The sequence below is a fragment of the Gavia stellata genome, chromosome Z (assembly GCF_030936135.1).
Source record: "Gavia stellata isolate bGavSte3 chromosome Z, bGavSte3.hap2, whole genome shotgun sequence".
In the NCBI taxonomy this organism is placed as follows: Eukaryota; Metazoa; Chordata; class Aves; order Gaviiformes; family Gaviidae; genus Gavia; species Gavia stellata.
In genome coordinates, this window is record NC_082637.1 from 87,651,081 (window position 1) to 87,676,211 (window position 25,131).

The 25,131-nt window shown below is 35.1% G+C and overlaps 1 protein-coding gene across 1 annotated transcript in view; it reads right to left on the minus strand.

The window, feature by feature from the left end:
• The window catches only part of KIAA0825 (KIAA0825 ortholog), a 210,175-nt gene that overhangs the window by 136,027 nt on the left and 49,017 nt on the right, over positions 1 to 25,131 (minus strand). Inside the window, exons 6-12 of the mRNA XM_059834124.1 lie at positions 24,271 to 24,498; positions 23,002 to 23,267; positions 21,604 to 21,754; positions 16,190 to 16,380; positions 13,852 to 14,034; positions 7,129 to 7,239; positions 1,056 to 1,195 (exon numbers count right to left, since the gene is read on the minus strand). Coding sequence (XP_059690107.1) covers positions 1,056 to 1,195; positions 7,129 to 7,239; positions 13,852 to 14,034; positions 16,190 to 16,380; positions 21,604 to 21,754; positions 23,002 to 23,267; positions 24,271 to 24,498 — 1,270 coding nt within the window. The remainder of the gene's footprint in view (positions 1 to 1,055; positions 1,196 to 7,128; positions 7,240 to 13,851; positions 14,035 to 16,189; positions 16,381 to 21,603; positions 21,755 to 23,001; positions 23,268 to 24,270; positions 24,499 to 25,131) is intronic.

Sequence of the window (25,131 nt, forward strand, 5' to 3'; positions counted from 1 at the left end):
AAATAGCACATTTTCTAATTCAAAGTAGCATATATTTTCCTGAAGCTCAGGAGGTTGGTCAGTCAATAGATTAATACATTCTGTCACTTAATACCTGTGATAATTTAAGCAGGTAGTAAAATTCAATACTGGATAACACTAGGGTAAGAATATGATCATGATCAAACATTTGTCAGTCTTTGTAAAAGATGACAGGTATTTGAATAGGCAAGTGGATGCAGTGCATGGCAGAAGTGGAAGCAATATTGTATCCCTGACAAATGTTAGACCAGTTTAAAATGACAGAACTAAATGATGTTGTATCTAATATTATGTGGACCTAATAGTTTTTTCGATAAGTAGGGAGAATTCTTTTGCTAAAGAAAGATAGAAACTGAGACTCTCGTTCACTATTACTGCAAAATTATGTCAAACAGGTGATAGTACCATTAGCTTTTCAACAATCTGATCATTTGATCAGAAAGCTATTAAAAGGAAAGATGTGATAAAGTTTGTTGCTTCAGACACAATATTAGCAGAATGAAAAGAAAACCTTGTAGAACCATTCTTTTATTTGTTCTACTTTCATAATGGCATTAATGACAGTATTAACATGAGGAAGCATATAAACCTCTAGAATGCCTACAGTGACAAACATATAATAACTTAAACAAAACCTCTAAGAAGCTTTTCACTGTTTAAACATAATTTTGAAAGTGATCTTTCAGACTGCTAATGCACACTTTCAAAAATCTGTATTAAAAAGTTGTGGTATCAAAGCTCTGTTAAGTTCAAATTCATTTTGACTCCTTTGCATTTACAATAGCAGCCTATTTTATCAAATTGTAGTCTGTTTTGAAACTATGAATACTCAGATTGACTGCAAAACATTCTCATTAAAAAAGTGATTATTTTTTCTTTCTTTTTACCCATTCAAGAACTGTCCTATTGAAAACTGAATGGCTACTTACACTCCAAAAAAATGTTGACAGCATTCCTTCAGTATTTCAGTAGTTAAAAACGACTTTGTGTTTCTCACTGATATTATTATAAGGATTGACACTATAAATACTTACTTGAACTTCTCAGTAAAATTTTCACCAAGAGGCAATCACAATGTAGCAATGTTTCCAAAAGCAAGTTCAAATTACAGTACGGCTGGGATAAGAGCAGTTTCAGCTGACCCTGGGCTGCCATTTCTCTGGCTGATGGAGTCCTTTCAAAACGTAAGATAAAGACAGAATAATGTAGTTAATTTATCTATGAAATTAATATCCTTAAAGTGCAGATGTAATGCTAACTCCCTTAAATGTCAATTCCTCCCAGATTACTCTGAAAACGCTTTCATGCTTGCTTACTTTAAGGCAGCTCAGGGAAGGAATTACATTTAATCTCAACTAGCTAAAAGCAAATTAACATTTGGTAGTCTGCCAAAGTTATAACTGATACAAAGCAACCTCACTTATCTCTTTCATGGAACCATGTTTGCCTTGTTCTACCAGGCAAAAAGGATTTTTTTTCTGTGCTTGAATAAATTTAAGGCTATTATTCTTTAGTTCACTATTACATTAATTGTTTAGTAAGAGCTCTGAAGTGTCCTTGATGAAGTATATGAAGCTCTTAATTAAAAAACAGAGACAATGCTCAAAGGGGCTGCAAGATTCCACATTAGGTTGACCAATTCTTACATGTCCTGAAAAATCCACCTGAAATATTAGACTGGTTGGATAACCGCTTTGCCAGCAGGGAGAAGTGAGAAAGCGTAGTACAAATGCATTAGCTTTTAAGGAGACTGCCATTTGCTTTCTGTTTGCAGTTTCCATGTTCTTCACAAGGTAGGCTTCCCAACAAAAATATTTCAGGGCTTCCTCTGAGCTGAGCCAATGACCGAACACCAACTGTTGAACTCACACTGAAGCAATTAAATGAAAAAAAAAAAAAAAAAAAATCTTGTCCTGCAAGAGGTTTATCACCCACTGTATTTACTATTTTCTTCTTCTTGAAACATTTTAAAAAAGACATTTTCAAAATTGGGTTGTGGGTAATTTTTTTCCTTGAAAGCTTAATTTTTCATTATTTTGAAGGTTTTAAAATTAAATTTCAACTGATGTTTAGCCATTGTATTTATTCATTTTGGCTACAAGTTTATACAACAATAGTTGCTAACATTGAAAGTTTATGCACCACATATGCAAACTTTTATGCACATAAATTTTACATGCACCAGTGTAAAAACTACATGTGCACTGACGCGTTAACTATGCAGGCATAAACATTATCTGCCAGTACATGCACAACATCTTCAGCATCAGTGAAAGTCTTCTTCATCAGGAACTACATTTTTCTGTCAGACTATGGAAGGATTTATATGCCTCTGCACATATACTTCATGTGCCGTTTACACACAGTTATCAGGACAGAACTAAAATTGGTTCATGTGGCTGTTCTAACAGAGGGGAACTCCTCTGTTACGTTGCACACTTCTGTGACCAGCCAAGTGTGCCACCACCCAGCTCTGCTTGCACACACACATGAAAAAAAACAGAGGTGACTGCACAAAAACTTTGCTGTTGAGTCAAGGTTGCTATATAGACAATATATCTTCTACCACAAACCTATGACGCCTGGCAATGAAAATGCCAGCTGATATACTCCTCTAGTGTAGGCTCTCACATGTATGTATGTTTCCATCACCAGAAAAGCAGTATGCCACGTATCTTGCAGGGCAATCTTGAAGTAACCTAAGGAAACCAAGGTTCCATAACCCCATTTTCCAGCAGGATCTGTACATCACACTATTATGTCAAAACTTCACAGTTAATACTGTAATAGTCATTTTAGTCAAGAAGGATTTTATACCCCTCAGCCTTTGGGATTTTAACAGTAGAGCAAATACCTATGAGTTGATAAGCAATGTGCATGCCATGAACAGTTATGTACAGCTTTTATGATTTTCTTCTGGTACATTATATATAATCGTTGATAATGTAGCACTGGCTCAACAATTACATTTTTGCATATAAGCACATACTGGATTCTAATAATACTAATCAAAAATATATACACATATACATTTAAATCTTGATAGAATTTGCAGCCAAAATAACTTTTCCATATTTAAAACACATACTGCATTCAAACTTTCAACGTTAGGGCTTTGCATTCTTAATAGTATTATCTTAATTTCTGTATGTTCAGGATTAGTTATATGTAAACTCTAACACATGTTAAGAACTGATTAGTAGTTAGTAATTAAAGCTTAAATTAAAACAATTGCTATATTCATACTGGAATTAGTGCTGTGGCTGACAGCAAACTCAACACTTCACTAATTCAGTTAAAATATATGGGCCAGTTTCATTTTGTTTCTCCCTTGAATGCCATGTTATCATGTCTAATAAGGTCACCCATTGCCTTCAAACTATAAGAAAAGGGACAAGTTTGGTCAATTAGATTTATGAAGGATAATATTTTAAATTACTTCAGAAATAAATGCCATTTTTAGAATATTTGAGTTGAAATAAAACTTGTCTGTCATTGACCAGATGGGAAGTTATCATGTTGTAATATACACCAGTTCTTGGCTCTTTAAGCCTCTTGCAAATTGAAATGTACAATGGTGTGACTCACTTGGAGGAAAACTAAAATATAGCAGACATTCCCTACAGCCATGAAGCTAGCACCAATAAATGCACTGAGAAGTTTTGTAACGTGCATATGGAGAGGCATATGTTCTCCCATCCTCGTAGCTCAGTACTAGTGAAAATAAGACTAGCCTCATAAAAAGTGACAAAAGGTGAAGTACATATAAATATCACACATATAAATGTTCAGTTTTGTACAGCGAAAGAAAGAAAAACAGAACTCTGATTTGCAAATGGTATGATTATAAACCCCAAATGAAGCAAAGAATTAATCACAATTACCACTAAAGGAACCGTAATACAAATTTTCAGTAGTTATTTAGTTTGATAACTATCTTATTTTGGTTAGTATCCAAGATAGAAAAGAAGAAAACCTCAAACGGTAAGTTCGAGATTTTATAAGGCAAATAAACATTAACACCAATTCATGTTAACAACATTGACAAAAATGTTGAAGTCCAATAGATAAAAGAAAACAGATTGTAGCCATTTTTAGGCATGAAAAATAATGTAGTAAATCTGGTAAAATAGTGAAATTGTAAACAAAATCATTTCAGGAACTAGCAAAACTTTTTCTTGAAAGATGAAGCTTAGGAAGAGCAAATACTTAATTGGTAGATTTATGACAGGTTAGAGCCTTCAGTTAAAAATTAGGAGGCCACAGCTGGGAGGCGTACAATGGCCTGTGCTTCCAATTTGCTATGGACAGTGAATATATATAATTATTAGATGTAAAAGTAAAACCATAAAACAAACCAGGAAGAATTAGGATGTTCTAAAAATAGTTTTCTGCAATACTTAAACATAATGTGTCTTGTTAATACTCTAAATGCAATATTTCAAGAAAGAAAAGTTTCTATGATATAAATACACAGTGTGAAACTGGTAACAAAATTAGAACACTTCAGAATATGTCCCTCAAATTACTTCATTACATACAGGGTCTTTCACTGTTTTTTTCTGAAGAACTGGAAGGTGTGTTATTAAAAGAAAACATTAAATAATTTACCAACATAGTTCACTCATTATCACCAGAACAGTCCACATGGCTTTATATATGTGGACCGTCCTCACACAGGTACACTAACAATATCTTCTGAGAGATGTGCTTTCTTTCGGACTCCTCATTTTCCCATTTGGTGGTCAAGAAGATGCATATTTTCTCACCTTTCATCCAGGGAAAATATGTAAATGCTGGATAGCTCTGGAATAGTTTTCTGCTCTTTATTCCAGACAAATCTGTCCTAAATAGAATCTGTAAAATCCTAATTCCACCTCAAAAAAAAAGAATTATGTCAGACTGAAACAGTACCAGCATTTTCTTTATATACTTTTAATCAGCAGAGGGTACTCACTTGTGAAGTCATCTTCCACAACTCGTAATTCACAATATAATTTAAATTTTGAATACTGGCCTTGGATGAGGGCATCAAAAAGCTTATCATCTTTTCTACGATGAGTCTTTAATGTAGCATAAATTTTCTCAGAAATAAAGCAGATCCCTTTTTAAGTGATCATGCAGTTATTCCCTCTCCTATATCCCCCCTTCTCCTCTCCTTTCTCTCAACCCATGCATAACTTAAAGCCACTGACAAATGTCCTTGAAGCTCGATTGAGAAGTAAATACACATGATCTTTCAAGCTTTAGAAAAACTTACATTACTATTTCAAGCAGGGAAAAGGACACGTTCTGAATTCAACAGTTATTCACTCTGTTTGGCATTTCGGTTAGTCAGCCACAGAACTTTGACCCAGTCACAGCATCTATTGCCTCTGGTTCAGCAGGTATCAGAGGCACCAGGGAAGGAGATAACAGTACTGCTGACACGTAGTTAGGAGTGAAGGCTATGGAGAGAAATCAGCATCTTTTGTGTAGTACAGGGAAAAATCACAGGGAAGATATTGTGATGTGCAAGGTACAAGATACTGGCTGTACAAAGTAAGAGGTAATTAAAAAAAAAGCAACATTACAGGCTTGGGGACGAGTGGCTGGAAAGCTGCCCCACAGAAAAGGACCTGGGGGTGTTGGTTGGCAGCCGGCTGAAGATGAGCCAGCAGTGTGCCCAGGTGGCCAAGAAGCCCAACGCCATCCTGGCCTGTATCAGAAGCAGTGTGGCCAGCAGGAGCAGGGAGGGGATCGTGCCCCTGTACTCGGCGCTGGTGAGGCCGCACCTCGAATGCTGTGTTCAGTTTTGTGCCCCTCACTGCAAGAAGGACACTGAGGTGCTGGAGCGTGTCCAGAGAAGGGCGACGGAGCTGGTGAGGGGTCTGGAGCACAAGTCTGATGAGGAGCGGCTGAGGGAGCTGGGGGTGTTCAGTCTGGAGAAGAGGAGGCTGAGGGGAGACCTCATCGCTCTCTACAACTGCCTGAAAGGGGGTTGTGGGGAGGTGGGTGTTGGCCTCTTCTCCCAAGTGACGAGCGACAGGACAAGAGGAAATGGCCTCAAGTTGCACCAGGGGAGGTTCAGACTGGATATTAGGAAAAATGTCTTTCCTGAGAGAGTGGTGAGACACTGGAATAAGCTGCCCAGGGAAGTGGTGGAGTCACCATCACTGGAGGTGTTCAAGGAACGTGTGGATGAGGCATTGTGGGGCATGGTTTAGTGGGCATGGTGGGGTTGGGTTGATGGTTGGACTTGATGATCTTACAGGTCTTTTCCAACCTTAATGATTCTGTGAATCTGTGAAATACAACCACATTGGTCTTCAGTAGGTCACCATAGGTCACCACTCATATGATAACATATTCCTCCAAAATATAAAAATACTTTCTCAGAAAACACAATAACAACTCACAAAAGCAGCTTTTCATGAAAATGGAGAGTGAAAAATCTCTCAGGAAATAACTTTTGAAGAGAAGGAGGAGGAGGTGAAGGGGTTAGGAGAGGATCTACACTGGTGTGGGAGTGCTTCAGGTTCAAAATTAGAAAGGGAATGACAGCACAGCTGGTAGCATATGTCTCATATGTAACTTGTCATTATATGCAGTGACACAGAAAAAGAAATTAAGCTTTTGCCTCTAATCATGCAGTAATCTCCCAAAAAATCAACTATGATCAAGCAGCGTATTTTTCAATGAGTTATTTATATATCAAACCTTTTTTTTAACCTGCAATCATAAACAGAAAGGCATACATTCTTTGTCTCCCCTTTAATTATGTCTTTCAAAACAGCAACTGTGCTGAACTACATTATTTTAAAGAGCTATATACTGTTTAATTAAAGCAAGAAAACCTTACAGATAATTCAAATATCAAACATGATGAATATACTAGCAAAAAGCTACATAGTGCACTGCTTTCAGTATGACCTTTCTTACAGGCTTAAAGATTAAAGATTAGGGAAATGTGCAATGAATTTTAAAAAAATGTTTCTATTTTTTTTTTTAATCAGAATATTAATTAGACATTTAGTCAGATATACTCTTTTCAAGATGTTGTAACAGTATTTGATTGATATTGACTATCTGGTGATTCTTTTACAACAATCAACTTTTGATACTCACTTCAATAAGGAAGAACAGGATGATGGTATACAAAATAACCAGTGTAATGGATGATAAAAGACTTTTGAAAAATCTTGAGGAAGATGTTCTTCAGAATTGTTCAGAAACATCCTGAAAAAAACCAAATACTCCTGAATTACATGGAAGACTGAAAATCCATTAAGATAAATAGTACTAATACATGTATGCATACAGATAATTGCAAATTTATTTATCTTATGTACTGTTAAAAATGTCATTCTATATCTTATATACTTTCACTCTTTGAAACTTAGTATCTAGCACTGTTATTACCATTAAAGCAGTTTTCTTCATATTTTTACACCCATATAGCATGTTTTCAAACTATGTTTGAAAATGCATTGAATAAGCAAATTGCTTTTCAGTCATTCATTTCTATAGCTCTTTTCTTTCTGCATAATACATGCATCATATTATCAATACTTTTATCATAATCATAAGTAAAATATAATTTGAAACAATACTGGTTCTCTTTTGAATAAAATGCAAGTACATATAGACTTTGTATTAAACTGGACAAAAAGTTGCACCAGAAGCTTTGGACCTTCACTGGCTTGTGAGAAATAGAATACTGGTTGAAAAAAATGCTGTTTTCAAATGTAAGGACTGGTGAAGGACTAGCTAAGCGCGTTTTATGTCACTTCTGCATTACCTCTCTTACCTGAAGGATGTGAGAGGCAAAAATCAGATGTGTCCAATCCACTGATACTAAAAATTAACTATTTTTATTAATTAATGATATTATATGATTATAAATATATAAGAACAGGATTCTATAATTTAATATTTGCCTATTAATATTATTTAATAATAAATTACAATAAATGTATTAGTATTTGTACAATTCTGTATCAACCACTAGGATGCAGTAATGTGTGATAGGAAGGGATGCCCCTTGGCCTCTTCCCTTTTTACTCTCATTTACACTGCATACAATTCCACCAGAGAGGATATTGTCTGTTACATCCATCCTCAATTAACCGTAATCAATTATCACTTCTTTTGCACCTTACTTTTCAACTTACTCAGCTGTGAATTTTTCACCTTAATAACTTTCCTTCTCTGAAGCTTGTTTCTTTATGTATCATGGCTGGGATTTTCTAAGTTATATAAAGAAGGTAACTGCCTTTAAAAATGCCATTTCTACAGAACTCATTTATGGTATATTTGCTTTACTTTCTGGAGTGATTCAATGTCATTCCGACTTTTGAGTCAGTACTCTTTCTATTACAGCTAAGAGTAGAAGAACATTTAAAAATACCTCTGGAGAAGACATGAGGATATCTCAGGACAAGAGAAGCTTTTTACAAGACATCAAAAAAGCCACTGCCACAACATGGAAACAGTAAGAGTGGATCTAAATACTCAGAATATACAGAATGGAAACCTGTTGGAATACAGCCTTCAGGAACTCCTAACCTAACAGGTAAAATCCCCTCTTTCTTGTAGGGTGCTTTGTCACCACGGGTTTATTACTATTTGTGTTTTGTAATTTAATTATTTAAAATTACTTTTAAACTCTTTTTTACAGCTGCATATGAGTAATTTAGAAGTGTAGCTACAAGTCTATAAGGTCACTGTCTGCCTGTAAGACCCCAGATAAAAGAAGAGAGAGAATTACACTTGTTCAACAAGACAGGTGTATAGCTTCTGAACTTCTCCAAAAGATAGGGTGATTTATTTGGAAATGAATTTTACTAATGAAACAAAATCAGTAGAAAGAATTTACTACAGACTTCAAAATGATCTTAAGTAAGCAATATCTGAGCAGAAAGATTAGCACACAATGAATTTGTGCTTTTTGTGAATTCATGAAAACCTGAAGAGTAAAAATAAAGCTGAGATTGTAACATAGATAAAGGGAGAACTTCAACTAGAAAATAATTATTTTAAAGAGTAATTTCAACATTGTGAGAAAATTAAAGAAAAAAAAATCTTATTTTTTTCATCCTCTGAAATATTTTTCTTAATATAGCAAAGCATAGAGCCACCTTCCTACAAGAAAGCATGATAGACATGGTTTGGGTAGTAATCTAATAAAGAAAGACCACATCTTGTCTACTGATAGTGTATGAACTGTTTGAGAGACTTCTGGGCTAAAGCAGTTTATTAAGTATGATTCCTTAGCTGTCTACTAAGGACAAGCCCAGGGCAGACTTTTGGACTCTGAGGCTTGTAATAAAACCTCTACACAAATTTTTAAACTGAGATGGAGATATCTGAGGGCTTTAAAGATTGTTTAAATATTAAACTAACTTCAAGTACTATAAAAAAATCAAGCATCTAATAATAATACAATAATTCTGGTGCCAGCATTTCTCAGTGTCCACTGCTGGCTATGTAATTCTTGCCAGGAAAACCCAACTCTGTGCCAGACAGTTTAATTCAACTACTTTTCTGACAGAAGTATAATAATAGCTAGCAGGAAATGTGACTACAAGTTATGTTAAAGCAGCTGCCTATAGTCTCAAAGCAGTGGATAGCATCTGTGAAAGTATTTAATACCACAGCAAGATTCCAAGTTACAGTAGTTTTATTCTTCAGTAGAGTATGACAAGGTGAGAATTGATCTTGTAAGCCTCAGTGCAGGTGTGAAAAAATGAGATGCCAACAAAATGCATCCTAATGGTGTTTCCTTGTAGACTTCAAAGGATTTAGCTCTGTATAGGGAATAAACATGACTAAAAAGCAACTTCATGAATTATAACTCTTATACATTAAAATTAAGAGAAGTATAGAAATATTTTCAGTTTTTAAAATTGAATGACAAATATTTTTACCCAATAGACAGCAATTTTACCAATAGAATCTCTATATTCTTCTCTCAGCATTCATGTCATTCACCTGACTTCTTGTTGAGAAAGTAAGATATAATAATTCATAGTACGAAATCATAAAAAGGTACATCCACCTTACTCTTTATGATCTTCCATAACAGAAAGATTGTCATCTCCTACTCAGTACAAAAGACTAAAAAGTATAGAAAAAAGCACAAGAATAGATCTGCTCCAACTTGAGCAACCCTCAACCTGGTGCAGAAGGCAGTCTCTACTCTGAAGTTATAAATGGGTCTGTTGTACTGCACATTGCCAGCCTGCTTCTCCTGGATAATTTCATTCTGTAAAAAATAATGAATGAAGAACAGCGCTGGATTCTCCTACAAAATCCACAAGCAGCATTGAAACTATTAGATCCAATGCACAAAACCGAGCTACTTGAACTGAGTAACTGACAAAAACCTTGTTAGCGAGTAAGACTATGATGACTGGAAATTCTGAGGGATGAAAATCTTTTTTCAGATATTTGGGTCAGCAGCAAGGAAATAGCAACACCTGGTATTTTTGGGAGCCAACAGAAACTCACAAAGTTCACTGAGCTAAAGTGCAACTTTCTGCTCCAGCCACAGAATTATAATAACGTAGGCTGGGAACTGACTGTCTGAGTACTAATCCTACCCAACCCCAAGCCTGGCGTTTATGGCCAGTAGGGTGTTGAATACGAGGCAACAGTGTATTTTCCCTAGAAAGCAAGCAAACCACACACTGGACTGCAATAGGAGGAGTATGGCAAGCAAACTAAATGATGATTTGCTTCATCTACTTGGCAATAGTTAAGCCTTACCTAGAATATTTTGTCCAGGTGTTGGACCTGCAGCTCAAGGAGGATGTGAGGAAACTGGAAAGGACTAGACTGCATCATCTATGACAAGAGGTTGAGGGATCTGGTGAAGAGGTGGCTAAAGGGTCGAGTCATCTAATGGCAGCCTACAACTACCCAAAGAGTAATTACAAAGACAACATTGACAAACTTTCCTCAGTGGGGGCTGGTGTGATACAGCAAGCCACAGCCAGCAGATTTGAAGGTTCACACTAGATATTAGGCAATACTTTGCACTAAGGCAGTGCAGCTGTGGAACAGGTTTCCCAGAGAGGTTGTAAAACCTCAGATCCTGCAGGTTTACATGGGTCAGCTAACACAGTCATGACTGACTACTCTTGGTGATTGTCCTGTTTTGAGGAGGAGATGACCTCCAGCAGTCCTTTCCAACCAACATTTCTATTATGCTCAAGTTACTTCAGGAAGGCTGGAAACGGGTGGAGGAAAATGAAGCACAGAAAAATGAGTGAGTATTAAAAACTGATGACCCAACATTCACAGGTGAATTTAGGACCAGCTCTAAGTAGTCTTGTCATAGAGAAAAGAAACTCTAAGTGATAGCAGAATGCACAACGTTTGATCACAAAATTAGGAAGGAGAAAGCATATGCCAGAATCACTTCATTTGAAGTTAAGGATATTATTAATTTTTCAGCAACCCTACTATTCTGTTGCAGTTCAACAACATAATAAAGAATCTTGAATAATTTTAATTCCCTGGAAGCAATAGTTAATACAGCATCTCTAGTAAGTTGGAAATGAGCCAGTCCTATTATTAGACAACTCCTGGAAAACAATGTTCTGTCATCACTGCTTTTATGATTACACAAAACTTTCCCGAGCACTCTAAAGATTAATTTAAACCTAGCCCCTGCAGGGAAATCTTTTAGTACCAAAAGAGAGCATGATAGATTTAAAAGAAAAATCTTTATTTTACTTCCAGTTAATTTTACCAAGGTCTTGAAAGATATGGAGCCAAGCTAACAGATGGAAATTTTGATTATACAGCTGTAATTGCAAAGAGAACTGATGAAGGATTAGTTGTCCTTTAAAATCATGCATAACTTCTGAATTTGTTATTGATAGATTCTTAATGTGATGAGCTACGCACAACTCAGTAAATAATGGACCTAGGAATTCAACATAAAATTCAGAAAGTGTTTCCAACTGGATATAGTCATTTAAGAAGCTAATTTAGTAAATCTGTTTTTTCTTTGTAGTCTGGACACTGGGTTAGGTTACCTGACAAATATTCGCTGTAATGAAATATACAATATAAAAGAACTGTTTTGATAATGGAGTGTCACAGGTTTGAAAATGAAAGTTCTGAATACATAGTTCATAAAAAATATCCCTTTTTACTTACACAGAAAAATGTATCATCTCTCTAACAATGTTTTTTAGCATTAATATTATTTTTGTAACTATATAACAAAATAAGACATTTTTTGTATTCTTCTTAAACAAAGCTGCCAGATTTTGGTTATGATTCACAGGGCACTTTGTACTAAATTAAATGAGCTGCCACACCCTGCACATGTCAAGTTTTTGATTTCTAGCAAAGCAAATTAGGATACTGAAATTTATATGCCTAAATATGAAACCTGTATGACCAAGTTGTTAATCTGTAGCATTTTACATAAAATACAAAATATGCTGCCTCACTCTCTCCATTGGCACTTTGTTCTGAAACTCAGTGAGTTTTCAAGTTCGCACGCATTTTTACTACTCCAGGTATAGATAAATCTGTAAACAACATGGATTAGTAGAGGAGAGTGGAACAGATAAAAAGAACAGACTATACTACATATTTATTTTAGTCTATCATTCTAAGGGCTTTCATAAAGGAAAAGTGAAATGTCAAAATTGACAGTAGAAGCAGTTACAGCTACCACAATGTCCATTCCTGCCTCCATTACTATTGCCACATCAGAACTACCTAATCTGTTCATAAGTCACCTCATTTGCTATTTTTTCATGAGCTGCATTGTATAAGATCAAACATTCAGTTACAATCCACTTTTGCATGTTCCTCAGAGCCCACAAACATTAAAATGAGCCCACACATGACCAAAAATACTTAGTTTAATAAGCTTAAATGCAGGAGGTCTCTACCCTCCTCTTTGTACCACCAGTGTTACCTAGGATATTCTTATTTAGAACAACAAAATAAAAGCCAGTTGAATAGGATTTGGCTTTCTTAGTTTTGGGTTTTGTTGTTGTTTTTCTAATTTGTGATCTCACTTTGTATTGTCTCTTACACCAATTTTGCAGCAGAATTTTTAGCATGAAAAAGCAACGAAAGACTCAGACCCAATTTCAGTGCAAGTAATGTGTCCTTTTGTTTAGAGTTGTGACTTGTGAAGACATAATTTTATAAAGATGGGCATTCTATACTCTTTCTCTTTTAAATTATATTTAATATTTGTTGAAGCATACTGGTCATGTAATCAGATGACCATTTCAGCAAATTATCTTTAAATTCCAGTACTTATAGAATTATTATGGGATGACAGCAGAACATTCTAATTTACCTGGAAGCTGAAGGTAGATAAATCCGAACTAGTAAGAAGATGAAATTTTTTCAGTTGTATGAGTGACTAAGTCCTTGAAAACCTTACCAAAGGCTTTGGTACCATAGTAGCAAATGGTTTTAGACCGATAAGAATGTGTTTCTAACAAAATGTGTCCTCACTGAACAGTAAATTGCAAATTTGGGACAGTAATTATTAATGCAATTCTATTGTTTGTGTTACAAAGGAAATCAAACCAGACATTCACTGTGGTCTGTGTTATCACCAGACAAAAAATGTGCGGTACAGGAGTTTGATCCAAAGCTAATAAAATCCCAGCAGATATAATTGGGCTTTAGGTAAGATCAGAAAGAGAAGTTCAAGACCAAATCGAGAAATAGCCAAAGGTTATCAAAATGTGACAACACTATGCATTGCATTTGTATTTCAACACAATTATTCACCTTGTAGATCTATTCATGTAAGCTCAAGAACCAACTTTATCTCAAATTGAATGTTTCTTTCATACTCACTCATACAAATCCTTCAGTGGTGAAGTTAAAATAGCCAGCACAGAGAGCAGACTATTGCAGTGGCTATGTATTTTATAGATCTTGAGATCTCTGTCTTCATGTGGATTCAGAAACTCCTGTACAGAGCTGCAAACTGACCAGAGCACATCTTCAGTGGACATCAAAATTGCTGCAATATCAATTCTGTAGGGAAAAAAAAAGTGAAAATAACGTTCCTTAGGTCATAAGGATAGTGGTAAATTTCAGTTAAATAGAGCTTTCCTCTGACAACATAAAATACCTAAATCATAACATGGACTTCAAATTTCATCTTCCATCAGTGGTGTAGGAATTCTGAATCTACTACACTGTAAAAATTCAGCGCTTCCACAGAAAAGTTGTTACTGAAACTAGTCCAAAGAAGAGTTAAAATATATGGAAATTTCCTCTTCCAAAGGACAATTCCAGTAGACAGGAACAACTTACCTTCTAAACTACAACTAAATACAATTAAATTTAGTTTTCTTTATGATACAGTATAATTAGAATGTATATACTATTTTCAAATCCTGCTGGAGCAAAAAAGTAATGACAAGTGAACTAAATCTTCAATTTGCAAAACTTTAATTGCCAGGCAATATATTATGATGAGGAATGTTTCTGAGTCAGTAATCTGTTGCCTGTTGATATTGCCTGGCAGAGCATCATGGGTCATTGGCCTAAACAATAGCAAGAACCCAAACTACAACAACATAATTTCACACGACTATGCTGACATACAACAGATAGGAAACAGATGGATAACACAAAATACATGGCAGGCTTGAAGTTGGACTGGAAAAAGTACCTAAGTACCTAAAAGCCAATGGATGCATATGTGATCATCTGCATTTTTAAGGATCATCTTATTTTTGGAAAATTTAGACAAATACACATGAACAGACATTTGTCTATATTACAGATCTCTAACATTTCAAGAACCATGGGGAGAAAAGACCCCCCACACACAAAGTACGATATTATTAAATAAAAATATGTAAAACCTGTGTGATAAAAATACATTGAATGATATTAGTTAAAAATTTTTTTTTTTTTCATTTGTGCACGACCGGGTAATTCAATTCACTTAGTGACAAATTCAAGAATCACCTTATTAAATAAAACAGCTTCTCTGCAAAACGACAATGTAAAAAGTTATTTCTTGTTCACTATTTTGAAGCAAATTCATATAGAATTGACTAATACTAAATTTAAGAAATACTGTATCAATATGTATTCTTCATATTTCAGGTATTTTTTTCCCCACGAAAATTTCCAGGAAACCTCTCTGTACCTAAAGATATAGAAGGGCCTAATCACAGTAAATTATTGCAGCAATAGAGCATACAAACAGGTATTTTGATACATAGAGTAAAATTTTGGGGCTTTTCCCAGCTATTCCAAGAACGTGAACTTGTGCAAGTTACTTAAGCTTCCATGACACTGCTCCTTTTCATAATAAAACTTATGATGACAGCACATAACTCTTAGCTCACACAGAACATATCTCTGCTGAGTGTCTCTCATCTCCTACAAATGACAAGCTCTTAAGTTTTTAACTCGCATGGCCACCATAGAGTGTATCAGTTTCAAAATCTACAAAGACGAACATATTCATATAAGAAAGATATATAGCAAAGGGGCAGAATGAGTAATACCCCAATTTCTTCAGTCAAACAAGACATCAGATAGAAAGAGAAAGGACAGAGGTAGGGTAAGCTTCCACCTGGAGACACCTGCTTTAGTATTTGTTAAAGAGACCCTCCTCTCTGGCAAAACACAAGAATCCCAACAAGAAGAACTTCCAGCTTCGTATTTCCTAAAATGACAGGAGAAGGAATAGCCTCTTCCTCCTCTCTCTTTCTGCACCACTGGCTTCATTCTGGCAAATCTTTTGATGTGACCTCATAGCTCTTTCACCTGAAAAGCCCTATGAAAACGCAAATTCTATTGGAACACATGGAATGGCTTGATTTCTAATACTGATGCTGCCAATTCTGCCAACATTTTTGGTTGTGCCACCGCTCCTCAATGCACTCTTCATCATGAGGCTTTCAAACCAATGAAGCAGTTTATGGAACAATTTCACCAAGAGTTCAAAAGAGGCCTTTGATTCTGCCCGGTTTAGTGTATTAGACTACCAAGTATACTTAAATATACAAAACATATTGAATTAAAATGAACATCAAAATACATAAATTGTGTCTATCCCCTCTGCTGTGTTCATTAACAATTAAATTTGAATCAAAGCAGTGCATAACAGAAAACTCAGATTTACTTATTTTATCCATTAAGTGTGCATTAAATATACAACCATTACCTGATTTGTGGTGTTCGCTTGTAACTGGGGCAGGCCTGACAATATCTGGAGGACAGCATAGCCAAAGATTGCTCTAGTACATCTGTAAGAATCTCCTGGGCTGTCTTGGGAGGTAGAATAGTCCATAGATCATGATGAAGACCACAGCAGAAATAATGCCACATCTGGACAGAGAATGAGCATCTTTCCCCCTAGCAAAACCACCACACATTAAATAATAAAAACACACCTTCCAAAATGTCAATTTAGTTCCTGTAAGTCTAATTAATTCAATCTGAAAGAAAATAGCTGAAGAGTTTAAGGCACATGATGACCAAAAAATGGTTCCCGGCAAGATGTGAAACGTCTTTATTAGCAAGGAAGCACATGTTCCATTTCAGTTACAAAACAAGAGTTCTGCCACAAAACCAAACCACAGCATTTGACCACTTACATCCTTAATTAACCTATTCTCAAAACGCATAGTGTTATAAGTCCAGTTTAAAAACATATACCTAAAAACATATATTCTAGTGAGTACTTGGTATTCACTAGAATAGTCAGATGAACTTAATATAAGTTTCTTTGTCCTCAAAAGAGAATAATTATTTAAATTACTTACGCATATGTATTTCCCCAGACTCATAATTGCCACGCATAACCGTGATAATGAAGCTTTGGTTACATATCATGGATATGCAGTAAGAGCAGAAAAAAAACCAACTGAACAATTAAAGTGGTATTAAGAGAGATCCAGAATTTTTTAGTAAGGTTTTTTTTTCATCTTATAATGGTAACTTATTGAAACTAAACATTTTCTGGAAGGAATCAGCATTGGTATTAATATTTCATTGTCTATTCAGAACCACCCCAATAAGACACAGAGATAAATACAGGGGATTCAAAATCACAGTGGTTAATCCATAATATCTCTAAGAAATACATAGTTCAACTCACATTTAAATATTTCAACTAATACCTATTCAGAAAATAGCGTTATGATGAAGCTGTACCAGAATAAAGACTTGAATCTTCACTTCCCACATTCCAACGGAGTTGAGAAATATTTTAAGAATTTGTTGATATTTTATCATTATCAGAAATATAAAACAACCCCATGATTTTTAAAACACTGTAAGAGTTTGATAGGCATTCTCTAATAATAATATGCCAAAATAATCTGGCTTCTTTTTAAACACACCACATTAACAGATTATTGGAAGTTGTCATTATTCATTATTACTCTGCCTTAATATTTGAAGTGTATTTTATACTAAAAAGTAGTAAATTATGACAAAGAACAAAAGTACCAAACTTGTAACCACTGCTCTAGCCATTAAATTTATGATTGGTGTAGTCATCTCTAAAATCTCATTTAGAAAAAAAGAAGAAATACAAATCATTAAGACGTCCAATTTTCCAAGTTTTACTAATGCAGAAGAGAAAAAATGTAATACAGGTAAGTTTCAAAAGAAAATTATATGCCTAATTTTCTTCGTACATACAACCATGAACATCCTATAACTGCTTTAAGCATAGTTCAACAGGCAAACCAAAAACAATCACTCTGGTATTTTGAACGATCAAGCACTTGACAAGTGTTTCCACACAGGTGAAATAGGATTGTCTTATATTGACCAAAAATGGATATAATAAAATAATGGACATATTAAAATAATTTCCTATTTTTTTTACATGAAATTAAATTATAATATTATTGCATGATATACTGAAACATCATCATAATAAACTACAAGTTTACTTCATAACTCAACTTATAACATAACTTTGTAATTTTGCATAACTCAAACGTTAATACATTTCTATAAATCTGTGTTTCTTAGATATATTGCCATGACTACTCTTGAGATACATTCTAGCAGAGCTTATCCAGAAATAAACCCCTAAACCTACCTCACAGACTTTTTACTAACACTTCCCTTTCTTTGCAAAAACATTTAAGCTCCTACACAATAAACTTACCAGGTGAAAAAATAGTTTGAATGCCTAATGGAAGCTAATTTATATTGCTCATATCTTTAACTTACAAAAGTAAATTAAAAATTTTTCAAAAACCATGCAGACTTGACAACCAGAAATATAATTCTAAATTGACTTTCTAATGTAGGGTATTTATTTTTTTAAGTAACTGAATGTTGGTGATTTTTACTTTTAAACTATATAACTATAAACACAAATTACTTCTTTTTATCTGCTTTATTTAATTTAAAGCAGTACGTTGAATAATACCCCTTTTCTAACATTGTACCTCCACTGCAGAAGCAACAGTTTCACAGAAGATTTAAATGAGATTCATTCCCCTTTTCTGACCTGTTTTTCTGTTTGTTGCCATTTCTAGACAATTCTACTGGTAAACATCTGCTATTTTTGCAGGCTTCGTATAATACAACCAGATGTGAGCTTTTATTTAGCTTATATATCAGGAAACAAGCAGCTGCGCTTTATTACATAAGCCACTCAGTATTATCTTTGAACAGACAATTCTTTATTCTTTGACTATTATAAAACATAAGTTCCCAAAGCTACAGCAGATGTCTGCTACACTAAAAGCCCCATTCGAACACGTAATCTGGAGAGCTGGCACAGTGGCACAGTGGGTGTTCAGTGCACTCTACCAGCGAGATCCTGAACCCAGAGAGTTTCACTCCCTGGCCGCTTAGACTCTGAGTGCTGAATGGGAACTGTGCTTTTAGAGCTCAGCTCAGGTCTCACATCACCACAAATTTGCTACTTGTATCTCACAAAATCTCTGCTTAACTTCCCTGAAAGATATTAAAAACTTTCTGTAATCTAACAGGGATTATAATCTCCATGTTTACCCTCTAATCATAATCTGTCTTTTGGTTTTTCTTTTAATTCCAATTACCACTATTGGATTAGGTGCACATCAGAGGCAGGATGGGTGAGCAGGTACTGAAATTGGTTATGAGAGTCCAAAAATGTTTAAAAACACATTATTCTTATTTTAACTATGTAGAAAATTCTTTTATAGAATGTAATAACCATTTGCTACCAGTCTTGTTCTCCTCTGATGTTACCATTGTACAAACAAACAAATAAATGGATACGGGAACTGCAGCTCTGTGTAATCAAACACAGACTGTCCCCTTCCCCTTCCTCCTTTCCCTTTGTCTTTCAGTGGTTTTGTCTTCTTTCTGGATGACTCGCACATGAAGTAAGTCAAGCAGTTTTATTAGTCAATACGTCATTAGTGGGGAATGGAATGGAAGGCTATCACATATTCTTTCTAATACCACTTGAATGTCCTATATTATTGGGGAAAAAGAAGACAGTAACTTCGCGTGACCCCTGAAATGTAGGATTGCCTTTTAGTTTGTAATTGAGCATGCAATACAACAATGAGGAAAGAAAGGTTTCTTCCTCTTCCATCTCCCCTACTCATGCACACAAAACCAAAGGACAGGCAATGTTTTGCTTATTTTGTGGGAACACAAGGGAACATATCTTTTTCCTTTATGAAATTGCATTCAGGATTTACAGATGAGGACTAAATCTTTTATAGTTGCATGTAATACTCAAAACTGGGGGACAATGGGGAAAGGGTAGTGAGGGTCCTGATCTAAACCAGATTCAAGAGCTAGGCTACTCAAGAGACAAGCAGAAGCAGAGAGGTGAGTGCAGCTTCCCCTTAAAGAAGCAAGATCATGATGCTGTTTACAGCAGTGGATCCCACTGAAAATGCAGCAAGGGCTGTGAGCCACTGCCTTGTATAAGTGCAAGAGTGTGTTACCATTGAGACAGGAGGAGCTCAGACCAGAGCCTGCTCTTGATGACTGGAAAGGTCTTCTGGTGCCTGGCTCTAAGCTACTCTCTTTTTCTGAGCTCAGCAGGATCTGCGTGACTTAAGAGGCAGAGCCTCACACTTCCTGCTGTGCTTAGACCTCGGAAGGAGCCCCTCTCATTGCTAGAGGTTTCAGCAGGATGTTGGCTCTGTAACAAGCAATAGGTCTTAAGCCAACCTCTTTCATGTGGAATGCCTACAAGAGCTCAATGGAAGTAGAAGTGGCTCAGCATCATGCTTCCTGAAGGCACTCTGAGCATATCGTGGTCCATCCTTGGGCCATGGCCCATGGCCCAGTAAAAAGCAGAGTGATGATATAAAATTACATGCTACCCACCTCAAGCCCTGCAAGTGTAAAGAGCTGAGATACCAGCTTTCTTTATCCTTTCCTACACACGTGAGTTCACATCAGTAATGATAAAATTGTTTCTCTTATCCATACTCTTTCTTCTTGAGACAGGTATTTCTGACGATCAGGTGTCCTCCATGGTGAATAGTTATTGGGTGACTAATAAACAGGACATAGCACCATATGGACTACAGACAGTGAAGATCATATCATGATTTATCGGTTGCCAAAAGCCACTAAATTTACTTTCTTATCAACCCAGGACATCTGGACTCATATTCAAACAAAAGTAAAATGCTTATTTACTTGTCTTCGAGGGATGGGCATTTTGATAGATTACTCATATTAAGGTCTGCATCACCTGTCCAGTACAGATTGTTGTCACTGACTCAGCAGCTTTTTATACTACATCTGTAGAAAACATGTATCACACAGAGTTTTCTCTCATGTATGAATTCTAGAAAATGCCTAACAAAACCACCCTAATTCTTTCACACAGCAAATGATGTAAGGAAGGGCAGGAGTTTGTTTTCAGATCTCAGTTATTATTGATAAAAAACATATAATACTTTCACTTAATCCTGAAATCAAGTGAAAATAATTTCAAACCGTGTATGTCAGTCTATGTCTGCATCTAACTGAGAGGCAGAAAAAACCCCAATAAATTATAATAATTCATTTGATCCTTATGTTTTTTTCACAGAATCATTAGCATTCTAGTTTAAGAGCAGACCTGTGACTTCAAAATGCAGGTGAAAAGGCACTAGTTATTTCAGAAATATATTGTTGAATGCTGAAGGTAATTATATTGACCATCTTTCTTTCCTACATCCCTCACTCACAAAAGGTAAAAAGGGAAACCAATTGAAAACAAAAGTCAAAGAATCAGATTAAAAATTTCCAGGAGAAAAACAGCTGTCTTTCATTTTCATATGTCACACTTTCTATAAGAAGAAGAGTTAAAATGATGGTTTCTTCCTTAATGAGTTCTATATAAATGCCTTGAACTTGACACACAATATTTTATTAAGCAAATGACACAAGCACTCCATGGTAATGATTTATCTCATCTTTAAATGACTGTGTTTTCCTACATCATTTCTATAGAGACATTTGCCTGCAGTAATAGATATTTCAAAATAGTAAGTTCCAATAATCTTTATGTAAAAATAATGCTGATCTTATGCTTCTAATTAGTCAGAGAGCTGGCAACCAGTAAAACACATTTTGTAAAAGGGAGGCACAGTAAACTTAACCTCACACCTCATAAAAAGCTTTGTAGTCATCCCAGTGGTGGCTCTCAGCATCCTGTAAAATGCTTGTAGCACAAACTCTGACGCAGTAGTTTGTAACTTGAAACTGGAGAACGTTGATGAATTCCTGATATTGTTGGACAGGCACTAGGAACAGGGGTCTGTTCAGAGAGAATGATCAAAGAGGCAAAGATTGAAAGGCTGTGCAGTAGGAGGTAACAATCCCCAGCACTGCAAATGGTTTTTATTATTAGGTATCAATCATTCATTTCCTCTCGGTCCTGGAGTCTGAACCTAGCATTCACTTTTGAAAAATATCTGGTCTTTGTTTCACAAGTTCTTTAAATATATCTGCTCATCTATAAATTCTCATTTAACCAAGTCACTGAGAAATATATTACTTCATCCTATTTTCTGAGACAAAAGTACATTTGTCATTCAGTTATTGGGAGACTCTGGGTTGAAGCATAATTGCATCAGCACTGAATGTGATAAAGAAAACATAAACACAGAGTCCAGAGATTATTTTTGGTAGGCATGTACTAAAAGTCTTTCATAATACACATAAGTAGAATTATTGAGTGTTATTTTGGCTCAGACTTCCCATTCACAAATATATACTTCATGCAGGACAGAGTAAAACATCAGAAGGAAAGTAGCTCAACAGTGCATACAACCCCTCAGAAATCATACATTCCTTGAAAATTGTGCTAGTTCAGGTGTCCCTCCAAAAAGGCCCAGTTTCTACTTTTAAATTACATCTGGCCAGAAACATATGGACCAATAAAGAGATTCCTAGTATCTTAAGTCAAGATCTCCTAAAAGCACAGCAAATGTAGTTACATTGCTCCCCAGGTCAAATGCTGTCTTAGACTTTACATTACCACTTCTTATCTTCTCTAATTTTTATTCTGCGTGCAATGAAAAATAAATTCTAAAACTACATTGGATGTATTTGTTCACATTACTGAATACAGACAGTGTAAGGAAAAAGCGCAGGAATGTGTATTTATACTGTCCTTTAAGATTGTTATGTGCTAAATCAGATTTTATGAAAATTCAGGTATTGCAAAGGTCAGAAAAGGAAATTAAGGCCTTAGCGCTTATATATGAGAGCAGAGTACATTCAGTTCACTGGACAATCCTATTTACTCAAGGTTAATAAATAAAAAATATTGATCTGCAAATCAAATGCAGATATTAAACATAAATAATTGTTTTTGTAATGGCTGCTTTAGATTATCAACAGCTTTGATTCAGGTCTTTCCATAAATAGTACACACAGTGTGTGTGTGCTAAAAAATATGATGCAATTTGGGAAACTACCACCATACTGTATCACCAAAATGGAATGAGGTCCTATATTATTTATGCTTGAATTAAACCATTATAAGAAAAAGGGACTCACTTTTTGCTTGTTTCTCTCATTAAATTGCTATACATTGTAAAATGCTGAAAAACATATATTGCTGTGGAAAGGGCAGCATGCAAGTCTTGCAGGGGAGCCTTGGAGGGAACGTCTTTGCTTTTCTCCTCTAGTCTTGCCAGGACAGCTGTTGCCACTTTGCTGCAGGCCTCTACAAAGTTTGCTCTAATTTCCTGAAGAGAATCATCTCTGCATGCCAGAGCCAATGGAAGCAATGTGTCAAGTTCTTCCATGATGTCAGAACAAAACTGAGAGAAATAAACGTGGCATCAAGTTATTTGTATTCTGACAGCACTGTTTAATTTATACACACTAGGGTCAGATTCTTGAATAATGAAATTGGCATAAAACATAAATATGTTAAATCAGCTTTACAAACATTTCATTCTGTTATACAGGGGAGAAATGTTTATCTATAGTAAATGAATTATTATTTCTTTCCTTCTTGCTTTAATACTGCATAATATATATTGGGGAAAAAATTAAAACCATCTTATGCTAGTAATGCCTTCATTTTGTTTATGATTTCATTAGATGTACGTTCAAAGCATAAGGTTAATTCCTTGTAAACAAAGATAATTTTCTAAACTAATTTATTTTGAGAAATACATAAACACATTTCTTAATACTGAATTTGAAAACAAACTTGTAATATCTTAGTAAATTCATACATTGATCTCCCTAAAATTATCTCCCAAACGACTATGTGTTATTTTAAGCAAACATTCATTAACAGAATTCCAAAGTTTTCTAGAACAGTTGCAAAGCTTACAAATAAAAAAAACTTTCAAACACATATTCCCCTAGGAAAACAATTTAATCGTCATAAATGACCTTTCAGCCAAATCAAAGAACTCTAATTTGGCCATATTATTGGTTATGCTGATTAGTTAAATGGCATGTCTAAGGATATGAATACAGGAAATCCCTTTATAGCTGTGCTTCAAAGCTTTCAGCATTTTCCCATCGAACCACTTGGTAAGAGAGCAGATACTAATCAGAATGTTTTAGAACTTTTTGGATGAAAAAAATAATGCCAGCAAAGTTTAGAAGTTTATTCTTTCAAGCATAGACTACGGGCTATTGTATAAAGCTCTGTTCAGCCTCATATTGTAATGCCTCTCACTTTCTTCTTAATTCCGTTTATATAAGATATAGAATATTAATGGTACTGTAAGTACTTCAAAGTGTAGATGGCAAACAGCCTTGGCATTCTGTCTCCCTTCAAACTTCAGATCTTTTGATACCTGCCTTAGCAATTCGTTTTGGTTGCTCCTCCTGTTGGACTGCTCCGCAGGACTCCCTCATTTGCTGGTTGTTTACAAGACTCATTGCATAGCCTGCAGCTGAATACTCCTCTTTCTGCTCATGTTGAAGAATTTTAGTTGAAAAATCCTCAATTGCTATTGTTATACAGTGAGCCACAGAAGAAGACAGGTCTTTGAATGCATTTCTCCAGCCAAAATTCAGTAAAACAGGCTGAAATACATATTTATACTAAATCAATCCAAATTCATTATTGAGTATTATTATTGTCTGCAACTTATATGAACATCCATAATTAAATTAAAGGACACCATCATCTTTTCAAATTCATTCTAATAACTTAAGATATAGTCTGCTAGCCTTGAAATTATATTAAAAGCAGCATATACACTCAACAAAAATAAACATGCATAACAATATTAAATTTGTCATCAAATGTTTAAGAAATAAATATATAAAAAACCCTGTTTAAACAAGACTGCTTTTTAAAAACCATGCTTCATCTTTACATTATTTATAATCGTTAATGGAATCTATTTAACAAAGTCAAATACATTTATAAACATTTTCAATAGTTTAACAAGTAATCCAGCAACGGATACCCTCTAATAATTTTCACTGCAAGGTAACAAGTGGAAGCTACTAACCATGAATATTAATGGAAAACATTTAGAGAAGCTGGTTTTAACACAGCTACTCTGGATTTCACTCTTCTAGAGCTGTATTTAGCAGAGATTAAAATGGTTAAATAGAGATTTCTAGTTTTTAGCCAATGATGGCTTTTACTATAGTTTACATCAGTTCCCTGCCTTCTATAAACAGAGACTTCTGAAGTTATCTGAAGCA